The following is a 13,449-nucleotide window of genomic DNA, read 5'->3' on the forward strand; positions in this document are numbered from 1 at the left end:
AAAATGACTTTAAAAAACTACCTAAAACAGAAATGTAAACAACAAATTTTGATGTCAGTCGAGAGGCAGAATCCATTACAGAGGAGTGTGCAATTTCAATTCCTCCACTGACAGCAGCCTTAATGGACCAGAATGCAATGCAGCCACAAGATATGTTGTGTTTTGACTTCTTCTTGACTGCAGCTCAAACTACTGCAGATAAAAAACAAAACACACATTCATTTTCCACACTAATTAATTAGCTTATTATTGTCTTTGTTATTTTGTTTATTCGAGGGACATTGTTGTTCACATAACTTGTTTGAATAATGGAGAATGTGTTTTTATAGCCACAGAAGTGGGAGTACTGAAGATAACAATCTTCAAAAAAAAACAAGAAACTTGCACATGAATCATGCTGGCTAGCTCCCTCCTCTCCTCACTGACTCGTACCGAAAACTACATCCACAACATTAACATAAGTGACCTAACTTGTGACGTTAGTGTACGAGAGCGGAGCGGTTAGTAATCAGATGCGTGCTAACCACATTAGTTCTCCCGTGTCTTCTTTTAGGCTGGCTGCTCCCTTGATCTAATTCAAACTGATTGTAGTACAGCCGCTCAAAAAACATGCCAGATGTTACTCATGGCGGGCGCCACGCTTTATCACCATTTTTTTTATTTGGCACGGGGGAATATATTTTTAAAAAAAAAACCTTATTAATCACGTCCCAGCGATCGGTTTCGCTTCTTGTCTTTGCCGCCTCCACTCCGGATTCTCGTCATGATTCTTGGCACGGGCGCCTAGGAAAAAAAACCACTGTCCCAGTTTTTCATTAGCGTCAATCACTCTGGTAAGCGTCTGCCAGGAGGAGGAGGAGGAGGAGGAAGAAGAGGCGTCAGGATCTCACTCTAGACATTTTGCCCCGCCTTGTCAGAGTGACGGACAGGCCTGAGACATGCCGAGGCTCCGGTCAGAGAGGTGGCGGCACACACGCACACACACACACACACACACACACACACACACACACACACACACACACACACACACACACACACACACACACACACACACACACACACACACACACACACACACACACACACACACACACACACACACACACACACACTTCCTTGTGAGCCTGTCTGTGGCAAATCAAATCCACACTCGTTTAGAATGTTCAGTGTTTATCTAAAATGGTTATGCGCTCTGCTATGGCCTCCCGGGAGACGGACAGAAACACCGTGCATTGTCTGATAATCCTGTTGGGTGTCTTGTTTGGCCTGCCATATCATAGATAAGGCTACAAATCAGATGGGAGAGCCACCACTACCAGACAGTCGCAATTCATTAGCACTGACAAGTGGAGAGGAAATAACTATCCGGACACAAATGCTGGAAATACTTGCACGATCTACAGGTAGCAAGGAAATTGACTTTATTAAAAAATTCCACTGCAATGGAGAGACGTGTTTCTGCAACACCGTGATCAAAGACCTAATAAATGCCTTCTATGCAAGGACAAAAACTGTGTGAAGAAAATGAATGAGACAAATTCCATGAAGTGCTCTGCGCTAAGATGTAATATTCTTCTATATTCTATCCAGCCTGAATTAGGATTTCAAATGGACCAGGGATATCAAAGTCTAGACGTGCTGGATTGATATTATTTGGGTGTTCTGCTGCAGTGTGTGTGTGCACTCGGCTTCATCCTCTGTCCAAACTGGCGGAATGAAAACGGCCACTGATTTAGGCTTAGAAACACAGGGTGGCTCCTGTAAACCAGTTTTTTCTCATTATAGACAAAAGCTCTATCGTTGCAATTTACTCCGGCAAATGCAAAACATGCTACATTTAAATGTTGTTATTTGTAGCAACGTGTATCAGGGTTAGTTTTTTTCTGACATGACCTTTTAAAAAACCCTCTTTAAATGCACATATTTAAGAATTGATGAAATCTGGCTTGGGTCTCTAAATAGCAGAAAACTAATGGAAAGGTCAGGCGCAAAATGTAGGTGTGATACCGGTGGTGGTATGCTTACTGCAGCAACAAGTTTAATCATGCTTCTGGCTCCAAGTATCATTTTCAAAGAGCACATGAATACTGAATCAAATGTTCTGGCCACGCCCCAATCAGTGACGTTACATCAGCTACTTTTTCGTCATCCATCAAACTCAATCCATCATAACATAACGTTCACTCGCTGGGCTGCATTTGTGATCGTTATCTCCTTTGCTTTCAAACAGCGGCCTCTTGTTTGGCGGCACAAAGCAATTTCCCCCTTTAATACCGTAAAGCAATTTTGTGAATTTCCCAGGGAATCTTACAACGGTTGTACACAATGTAAAAGAAAATGCAGCGTGTAGCGTCTGGTGAATCGGCTAATCTCGTCAGTGATAGTACTTATTTGTTTGTGGTTGATTAAAACCCGATAAAGTTATCTACCGTGCTACAAGTTGCAGCCTTTTTCATCAAGATCAAATCTGATTATCAAGATGCATTGTGGGATATGCAGTACTCAGAGGCTCTAGTGGTGGCAGCCCTTACCCGTTGCAGTGGCGTTGCCAGAAGAGGGTCCGCTGGCAGGAGAGATGGGTCCCGAGCCAGATCGCGAGTGCTGGGACTGAGTGGAGCCTGCTGGGGAGCCCACCGGGGAGGGAGAGGGCCCGCTCCTATGGCTGGCCAGATGGGGGGAAGCGTGGGGGGAGAATGGGGACTGTCCCTGGTTACTGGCCCCCCCTGGCTCCCCTTGGCCACTGCTGCTGCTACTGCTGCTGCTGCTAGCGGAGGAGCCACCACCACCGCCCGCGCCCACGGCTGAGCCCAGAACAGCCTCCGTCCCAGTGGGGAGGTCGTCAATCGAACCGGACAGATCCTGGAACAGAAGAAAAAACTTAAGAGTGAGTATTTATTGGAGCTTACCCAAGCGTTTGATGAGAAGTGATGTGCAGGCAACGAGAGGCCCAAACGTGAGCTCGAGCGAAGACAGGAAAGTCTCAAGAAATGTGATCGTATCTGTTTTATTATGATGTCATGATAAAATAGTACTATTGCAGTCACACAAAATAGTACTATTGCAACCACTTCGGCATAGCTGAAATGTGACTGTTTGGCTGAAAGGCTTGTGGTATAAACTATATAAAAGCCTCTTAAAAAAAGAGAATAAGTGAAACACATCTATTCAGTGCTCTTTCGAAGGCACTTCAGGTTGAAAGGTTAAAAGTTGACTCTGCACGTGTGCGAATGCCGTTTGGCCTTCCTTTGACCTACTGTAATCACTGACATGAAGTGGCAGCGGTTAATGTGACAGAAAGAGCAAAAACATTACGCACAGAAGAAGCCACTGCTGAACACTGGCAACTGTGGTGAAAATGAATTGTAATGGGCTTCCATTCAGACCAAGGGTGAGTTCATATTTCAGCTTTCATTCCCTGTGGTGAGCAGAGTAGTGTGTGTGTGTGTGTGTGTGTGTGTGTGTGTGTGTGTGTGTGTGTGTGTGTGCATGAGCGTATGTGTATGTGTGCTAAGTAGGTACTCCCCCCTCCTGAATTGATTCCAGGGAATCCCTAACTGCTGACAGCACTAGTACTGACTATAAAAAGTGGGGAGCATGGGAGGAAGTAAGATAGACGACAATAAAATAGTTGAGAGACAGTGATGGAGGTAAAAAAAAACAAGACCAGATGTGAAGTGATGTGATGCAATGTGATGGCTGCCCCCCCTAACAACACATCACACACACACACACACACACACACACACACACACACACACACACACACACACGGACAAACTAGCGACTGTGCCCCAGCTGTAGCTTAATATAGGGAGAAGTCATCTGTAAGTGACCCCCTGGTTTCCTGGCTGGTGCCAGCTGAGGGGAGGGAAGGGGGGAGAGATGCGGGTGTATGCCAGCTGATCCTACCTGCTAGACCAGGCCTGTTGACCCCTACAAGCCTGTCCCACCTGAGCCCTGTGCAATCATTACCGCCACAGCAGAATGTGACGTGCCTGTCTGTCTGTCTAGAGCTCATATGTGGCCTTAAAATCCAAATCCAACTTTGCAGCAGTCCCCGACGTACTTAAATGTAATGGGAATGCTGTCACACTTTGTAGGTCAAATCCTTACTAAGGCTAGCAAAACTTAAGCACTTGTCAGTTTTTGCATGAATGCAATTACAATGTGATTCAACCGGTCTTATCTTGTTTAGCAGATACACAATAATTCTGCACTTTAATCGGACTCGATACAAGTTTATCAATCATTTCTTCAGGGTGGGAGTGGGGAAGTGAGGATACCAATGTACTACTAATACCTTGCTGGAGAACTGCTCAAGTGTCTGTGTGACTGTTTAATTACAGTCAAAGAAAGCCTTGCCCTGCCTTGAGGGGCCACCAAAACACCTGCCAGATTGAATTGCTTCAGGAAATAATCAAATTAAAAAATAATGAATATTGGCAAAAAAGTTTTACTCCAAACATACTAGAACACTTGAATCAACACTTTGAAATGTCTGCCAAACTCTGCAGCATGTCTAAAATGCGTTTGCTGTGACAAATAAAATGCCATTTGTTTGGAATTTATGCAGCCCTGTCATACCGTCAATTCGTTGTCAACAGTAGTAAACACTTTACTTTTTCTGAATTCCCCCAGCAGCATGTTATTTTATTTAAAAAAAAGTGAGACAGGCGTCCCCCCCATCTCCCCATTTCTTTCCATCCGTGCGTAGCTTAGCTCGTGGAACAGACAACCCCGTCAGTGTGGCAAGTCTGTCCACGGCTGCTTGTTTTGGTTAATGCGATCTCGGGGGTGACACACAAAGCCTTTTGTTTTCCATCATGCTGCCGTGAGTGCCCACCCACTCTGCCAGCCTGCCAGTCTGTCGCCTGGCATTATGGAGCCTCGCTCCACTGAGCACACGGGGCAACTGGCTCTCCTCTCTCTCTCCCTCGCTCAACAGTGGCACCACTCCCTGTCTCGCCCAATCAAGTCACCCACACTATTCCGAGCGTGGTGATGTAATGCGCTGCCTCCACCAACAGGCTGAATGTTATTCTCGAACCGAATGGCTGCCCCTGGGTGCGTGCCATTTGACATGGCAGGTTTACCACGAGAGCTGGTGTAACCATGGCGATGACTTTTTCCAAAACACAGTGAGCTAGCCGGATGTACTATACGGCTAGGTTGTTAACCCACAGGCTAATTGTGTGAATGGCTGGGAATAATTGCATTTCACCTAATTGGGTGCTGTTGCCAGCTTTTCCAGTGGCAGTTTAGGGGTGGGAAAATGCATCCCAGTAATTCATTTAGAGGCTGTTAGGTTCATTTGGATTACACACGCACTTGAGCACAGCTGTGTGGCCCGAGACCAAAAAAGTAGCAGCAATATATAACATGAAAGGATGGGAAAGCTTAACACTTGTAGACTATAAAAATGCCAATTGTAAATACCCAATAAACCCACAATTATAACTTATGCTTGCTGAAACACTGCCATAAAGAAAGTCATTCTACAATGCACCCTCTGTATAATGCAGTCATAAACACATCTGGTGTTGACTCCCTCCACGTGTATACTTAATCCTTGTCAAGGGCCAGGGATCATTGTGTTACCTGGCTAACCCTCTTCTACATACTGTACTCTTGTGTAAAGAATGGAAGCCAGCTAACCAGCCAGAAAGGCATGCGGTCGGTGGATCCAAATGCCCAACAATCTGGGGCCCCAATCCAAAGTGGCCCAAATCCAATTTGTTTGGCTCTGGGCTGCAAATTGCTCTGTGCATTGAGTCTCCAAATAGCTGTCAACCACTCCCGCTTGGCGTCCTGTATCGCTTAATTCGCTCCTAGAGCATGTAATTGTCATAATAAGAAAAATATTGAGGTGATAATAACCAGTTACTTTGAGATGCCCCCCCCCCCCCCCCGCCCGCCTCAACACACACACACACACACACACACACACACAGTTGCATAAATGCACAGAATGGGCCAAGACTGTCATCTACACATTTCACACAACATTGGAGAGGCAGTCGCACATGACCCTTCACCTCGCTGATGTTGGCGCCTGCCTGCACTCTTTCGTTCAGTGTGCCTCTATCTGTGTGTGTGTGTGTGTGACAGGCACACAGGCTGCTGGGCTGTCACAGCGAGACATGCTTGAGCACTGATGCAGCCGAGGGGACAGATGAACCCACACACACACACACACACACACACACACACACACACACACACACACACACACACACACACACACACACACACACACACACACACACACACACACACACACACACACACACACACACACACCCCCCATCTAAGTATAAGGCATCAGTGTGAAGCAGGGAGCTGTCACATCCAGCAGACAATGGCCGTTTTCCCCCTGACCATGGTGCCGATGTTGTCTCTTCTCCTCGCACACAGGGAATTAATCAAAGTTGCTATGGTAGAAGGCACTAACTGTGTGTGTGTGTGAGTGTGTGTGTGTGTGTGTGTGTGTGTGTGTGTGTGTGTGTGTGTGTGGGGGGGGGGGGTGTTCTGTCTAGACAGGGAGGAGCCAATGGCTGCAGCTTCCTGTGGGCTACAGGAAAGGAAAGCGACTGGAGAAACTAGCTACTCATATCTCTCTCTCTCTCTATCTCTCTCTCTCTCTCACACACACACACACACACACACACACACACACACACACACACACACACACACACACACACACACACACACAAACTCTCTCATAGAGTATCTATTTTTCTGTACTCTGTGTCCGCCCCAGTCAGAGGCATAGTATAGCTGAGGGCTCTGCACCAGATGGATAGCCGGCTAACTACAGCCTGAAACACAAAGTCAAATACAGTGACTGAGCACTGCAAGCGGTTAAACTAAGAAACAACCTCCCTCATGGCAGGAAACTGCACAGAAAATAGACGGATATGATTCAATTTGATTGACAGGTTTCATAAATTTGATTACCATTTGTACAAGTGGCTCTGCCAGGGGACACATAGAAATGTTAATAGACAATACCTAGCTCAAACATTAGAAATGGTAATACATTAGTCATGGTACTTTATTACATTTTGACTATATAATAATACAATTTTTTTACCAAAGACAACTAATTCCATCACCCCATGGATATATTCTTTCACTAGCATCACGTGTCAGTTCACCCAAATGATTCATACAGATAATGTGGCTTTTATTCATCCCAGCTAGGAGATGTGTGTCTCTTTTAATGGAGGTGAATGGAATTTGTTTGTGGTGCTCACAGTATTGAAAAATGGCATTTAAAAAATTCAACAGCCACATCTTTCAAAACAGTGTCCCTATTACTCTGGATAACCACAGAAGAACTGTCAACAGTTCTGTTCCTTGACAAATACATGTTTTTAAAAAATTGCCTTTTTTCAATGCTGAGGGCACCACCGATTTTTTATTTCCTTTTCAAAAGATAATAAAATATTCCAAGGTTCCTGATTTATAAATACATATATCAAAAGTAGACATACTAATTGGTTGATCCCAGGCTGCCTAGAATACATGCCGCACAACTCCAAGCTAACCCAATCTAATCTGATCTAAAACTTTAACATCCGGCAGTCTCTATGAAAATCGGATGGATAGGGGAAAGGTTTACTGTTTCCCACTGTGATTTCTTCTAAGTCCGATTTGCACTGTCTCTAAGGGTATTTAGCTGCTCGCCCACTCCCACACACCACACCTCATGCTGGACTACAATTTTAGCCTGTGTCTCTTTAGTACAATTTTAGTACTTTTAAGTGTGCTTCTTCTTTTGGTTACTATCCCTCTCCTGCAACCAAGCCAGGAAACACTGCCAAGGGAAAACCACAAGAGGGAATTTTGCCATAAAAAGTCTTATTATATTCACTTCAACCAATCTTTAAAACTTCTATTCACAAAACAATTTGAACTTATCGTCCGTTTAATGTTAGTTTTCCTCGGTACACTTCAGAACGGCATTGATGTGTTTTCTTTCCTGACGTGCAAAATGCATACATTTAAAAGCCTCTGTTTTCACAGGTCGTAGGGAGTAAAAATCCATTCTAATGTTACACATAGGACGATTGCACTCCACTTCACTGAGGTGCAGTATATACACAGAAATAACACCTCGGTGGGCTCGGAGGCTGAGTTTTAATCTCTGTTTCTCTTCTCTGGGTAAATATGATGATGTAAACTGTAATTAACTCCAACAGCTATCGTTTGCTGGCCTGAGGGACAGGTCTGCTCGTGGCAACACTGCACTCATTTATCGGTTCCGGCCGCTGTGCTTTTCTGTCTTTACGGCGCACTGGAGACTGAGAGCAAATGCTATTACACAAAGATGTGTTTTTTTTATCATCCCCCCCAAATCGTCGATTGAGGCTAAAATTCCAAATGAAATGCCACGCAAATGAATCCAAATGGACTGCCGGATGTGTGTATGTGTGTGAAAGAGGGTTCTTAATACGACGCCCCATGTAGAGCACAAACTGTAATACCCTTCACTAAGTGCTATTAAGTACAGAGAGAAGAAGACAAATGAGAAGAGCAGAGAAAGACTTAGCGGAGGGAGATTTAACTCAACACACCCACGCCATTTCTCTTTTTTTGATGTCAATCAGCTGGAATGTTACCAAAGCTGGAATGATGATTATAATTGGCCATGATGATGATGGAAAATTGTGACGATTTAAGCGCTGATCACATAGTTCTGTAAATCCACACTTTAATAAGTGTATTCAGGAGTGTGGGAACATGCTTTGATGGGTATAGGACTTTGCCTGATAGTGTGTGTGTGTGTGTGTGTGTGTGTGTGTGTGTGTGTGTGTGTGTGTGTGTGTGTGTGTGTGTGTGTGTGTGTGGATATGGACATGCAAGAGCCAATGTGTGTGGAGATAAGAGTTCCCTAGCAGAGAGTCTGTGCCGCCTCCTGAGGGGGCTTGGAGTGAAATCCTCAGTGAGGAAGCGGCGGCACAAGAAGGCACAGAGTAGAGAGACTCCGAACAGGGACCAAAGGGCACCCACTCTGCAAAACCAAGGGGGAGAGGGTTTGGCATGCCTCGGGCTCGCCAGAGAACCCATGTGGGCTCTAGGCTAGCACTCAGCAGGGCACTCCAAAGATGTTAGCATGCCAACCCATGGACTGTGTCTGTGTTGTGCCACAAGCTCGGAGCGCTGAATGTTCCCCCGTCTCAAGTGCCTGAAGTTTCCATTTGCCTCTCCCAAGACACAGCCACAGGTGACACACACACTACTATATATTCTTGTCCTAGCCAACAACTTAGCCTACTGGGTATTGTGAAAATAGTGACCCTGCAAGCGTCGTCCCTCCAAGCAGGTCAGAGTGTATGTTTATGGCTTGTTTTTAAGGGCACTGCAGCAGGGATATTGAGCACCACTGGCTCAGGCAGTGTTGCTTGAAACGATACTATGCCATTAAGATATGTCCTTCAACACATTTTAAATGTCGAGTAGACGCGGCCTTAGCATTAAAAATGAACACTTGCAGAGATAGACTGCAGAGGAGTAATTGCATGTAGACAGTGTTAAAAGGAAACAACGGTATGTTACGGAGCAAAATGTCGGTTTTCGAATGAACAGCTTCATAATTACAGAGGGAACTGTATTGTGGTTTGAGAAACACAGTGCACACTGTGTTCGGAAGGCCACAACATTGAACACAGTCTTTTTTGCTCTCTCCCAGTTTGTTTTGTTATCAGGAACAAAAGCCGCCTTAGAACAAACTGTTCAGGGCTTCCCAAAGTTGTGCAGTGGGAGAGCCACATAAGCACTGAAAAAGCAATTGTGCTTTTTCTTTTCAATTCGCCTTCTGCACACTTCACAAAGCCCAGGCAATCTCTTGATAATACCGCCGCATCTTCGATAAGAAGAAAAGAAAAGCTCCCTCTGTTTTTTTTTAACACCAATGTGCCTAGCCGGTACCGGAGTCAGGCGTGTGAGGGTCAAAAACAGTGGTGTGGACACCTGACGCAGGATTCCAATAGATTCAACTAAACCTGGCGATAAGGCTAACAGTAACTCCACTGCATTAGCAATTATTGCTTGTTGTAAGATAGCACGGGGCTAACTGAGTGATTACTGCCCCGGCTCTTAAGCCTCTCATAATGTTGAGATATGGGGCGGGCCACGTTGAAAGGCACATTTGAGGCCCTATTACCCGTAAGCTGTTAAAGACGCCCCAAATCTGGTGCTGCTTGTCTCCAAACCAAAAGGGATTAGTGTTGAGTTTCACTCCGATTCCCCCCTGATAATATGCCAAGCTGGAGTACTCAGCCACTGGGCCCCGTTCACTTAAGGCCCCCCCCCCTACAGTTTTCTGCATCAACAACAATGACAGTAAAGTGTCTCTAACAACCAACATCATCCTTTAAATGTTTAAATAAACAGGTATTGGAGTCGAATATGTCACAAACTCTATCTCCAACCGCCCACGACTCCAACCTTTCACATAGAGAGTTAGGTCATTGGTATTCCAGCTCGGAGTGTGCATTTACATTTTCTTTCATTTAAAAACAGCAGCTTTACAAAGACGGAGGAGACAGGCCGAGTCTGCTTATTGTCTGAGCTGTTGAAATGTGTTTTTTTTACCCCATTAGTCGGCAAAGGTTCTTCACACTTCAGTTTTTAATGCACAAGCCGACCACTTACTGCCTCCCCTTGCGCCACACACACACACACACACACACACACACACACACACACACACACACACACACACACACACACACACACACACACACACACACACACACACACACACACATACCCTATTTGTTCTGCACGTATTGGCCGCACTAATGTTTTTATTTATGGCATTCCAGCATGACATCCTGCCATCCAACCACCCCTCTTTTCACCTCTCCACTCACCCAAGAGAGATCTGAAAAAAATGACGCATGACATAGTGTGCAAAGAGTTTGTATATACGTACGTGTGTATGTTTGAGAGAGAGAGAGAGAGAGAGAAAGAGAGAAAGAGAGAGAGACAGAGGGAAGGAGAGGAGCAAAAATAAATAAATAAATAAAAGGGCCCAAATTCCTCATTTCTAATTCAGCTGCTCGTTCAGCTTAACCTCTCTCTCCTCAGCAATTAAAGCGCACGCCACCATCCTTCACGCTGCGTACAGCCGAGGCTAAATAATGCAGGGGGCATCCAGCGCCCGCATCCTTTATCATCCCAAATGACAGCCATTTGCATATCTCCCCAGTCAATTAGAGCGCGGCGGAATAATCAGCCCATAATTGGGGGAGAGCGTCGGTAATCACCCGCCCTGGCACACCGACAGGGCCACTGGAGGAGAGAGAGGGAGGGGGGGAGAGAAGGTTGTGTAAGGGGTTGCATGTATGTATGTATGTGTGTGTGTGTGTGTGTGTGTGTGTGTGTGTGTGTGTGTGTGTGTGTGTGTGTGTGTGTGTGTGTGTGTGTGTGTGTGTGTGTGTCAGGGAGACAGTCCAAACCAACTGCAGCCTCTTCAAACCAACACTTCCAAACAAACCAGTCTAACTTCTCTTTGGTTCACTTGAATGCTCCCTGTGCTCCTCTCCTCTCGGCTGCCCCTTCTCCTCACCACTTTGCACGTATACTGTCTGCCTCAATCAATTTGCCCCCGACACAAAATGTTCTATGCGGCATCTTTCATCAAACTGGATCAGCAACGCATTTTTCAAAGTATACAAAGTGATAAAACGAATGACGGGTTACATTCCAGGACGCCATTCATTCTCAAATGTTATCAAATGTAAATTGCTGGCCATGTAAAAAAAAACGAACAAGGACATCCTCTTTAGTGTCGCTGCCTTTGTATGCAAGACTCAAGGGTTCAAGATCGCTGATGTCATTAACACATTTGATTTTGTGCCCGGCAGCAGTTCTTTCTGTGGATTTGTTCACATGCATTTGTTGTGTGTGTGTGAATATAGGAATGAATTCTTCACATACAATGCAATTTTCAAATGTTCTTATATAATATGCACGAGGAGCAACATGTCCATGACCATTTTTTTTTCTATGAGAGCATTTTTTTAAGGTCATAGCCCTCTCCTTTTATATAGCACCATGGCACAATGTTATACGAACATCCAAGAACAGCTACAGTCAAAGAGTGCTAAGGGCAAATCCCCTGCTTGTCCCCCCCTTCAGATGCAGAAAATCAAAGTCGTTTCATGGGAACTTTTTTCCGGGCAGCTTTGAAGTACAGTTGCTGCACATCCTCTGTATTTCTCCTTCTGAAAGGGGAATGACCATTTTTTGTGAGAAAAAAAAAACCCATTTCCTTTAATAAACTGTAACCTCCCATTCCTCAGATGCTTTGGTGCTGTCCTCTGAACATGACAAATAAAAGGATGACTTGAGAGAAAGAGAGCGAGAGGAAGAGGGGTTGACAGTAATGGGTGCGGTAGAGTTATGTGTGTGTGTGTGTGTGCGTGTGTGTGTGTGTGTGTGTGTGTGTGTGTGTGTGTGTGTGTGTGTGTGTGTGTGTGTGTGTGTGTGTGTGAGGGAACATCAGAGAAAACCAAGCAAGTTTAGTTCCCATCTGCAGCTCCATCCTTTTGTGTTTCCCCAGCTGCTTTCTTTTTTTCTCTCCCCTTTTTGCCTTTGTATTTATTCTCCCCACCAATCCAGTTCAATGTTAGCCAGAGCTGCTTCCTCTGTGGTGTTTCAGGCCTCGACGCTCGCTTTGCAAAGAGATGAAACGAGCACACACACCGCTCAACTTCGCCTTGAGAGAAGTGGCCAGCAAAAGGAAGAAAATAAAGTTGGAGCTCGGAAGGAGGAGATGGGGAGGGAGGCAAGGACAACTGAGCACAGGGGATGATAGTGATGATTTGTTTCCACTTAACCTCAACGTAGGACTTCAGGCTTCAGGCTAACCTGACTGAGACAAAAGAGTTTAAAAACAAACAAACAAAAACACAAAGGTTTCAGCATCCTTAAAGGTGCAGTGTGTAGAATAGATTGGCCTTTTTTTCATTACAGACTTGGAAGAAATGGAATATACTGTAATATTCACAAGTATGTTTTAATTAGTGTGTAATTGCTTGAAAATAAAAGTTTTATTTTTATTTTTTTTCCCCTTAAAATGAGCCTTTTATATGTACATAGGAGCGGGGCACCCATCCACGGAGGCGGCCATGTTGCACGGGCATGTTTCTACAGTAGCACAGATGGGACAAACATAACAGCCATACGCATTTTTATGTATAGGGGGGGCGTCCTGGGGGAATGCACCTGTTGGAAAACGGAGAAGAAGTACTACAGAACAAATAACTAGATATATCTTCACCTCATCACTTGATATTGTGGAAAGACTTGAGGCAGTGGATGATACCACTGCCTCAGTAACTTCTGTAATTAGTCGAAAGGGAGGGGTTAGCAATGGAGCGTTGCAATCAAGAACCTTCACCACTAGATGCCACTCAACTTTGCGATATT

At 45.0% G+C, this 13,449-nt stretch overlaps 1 protein-coding gene across 1 annotated transcript in view; it reads right to left on the reverse strand.

Moving 5' to 3' along the window:
- arid1b (AT-rich interactive domain 1B) overlaps positions 1-13,449 on the reverse strand; it is a 163,767-nt gene that overhangs the window by 49,851 nt on the left and 100,467 nt on the right. Inside the window, exon 4 of the mRNA XM_080042715.1 lies at positions 2,535-2,862. Coding sequence (XP_079898841.1) covers positions 2,535-2,862 — 328 coding nt within the window. The remainder of the gene's footprint in view (positions 1-2,534; positions 2,863-13,449) is intronic.

Source organism: Ammodytes marinus (assembly GCF_949987685.1).
Source record: "Ammodytes marinus genome assembly, chromosome: 15".
In the NCBI taxonomy this organism is placed as follows: domain Eukaryota; kingdom Metazoa; phylum Chordata; class Actinopteri; order Uranoscopiformes; family Ammodytidae; genus Ammodytes; species Ammodytes marinus.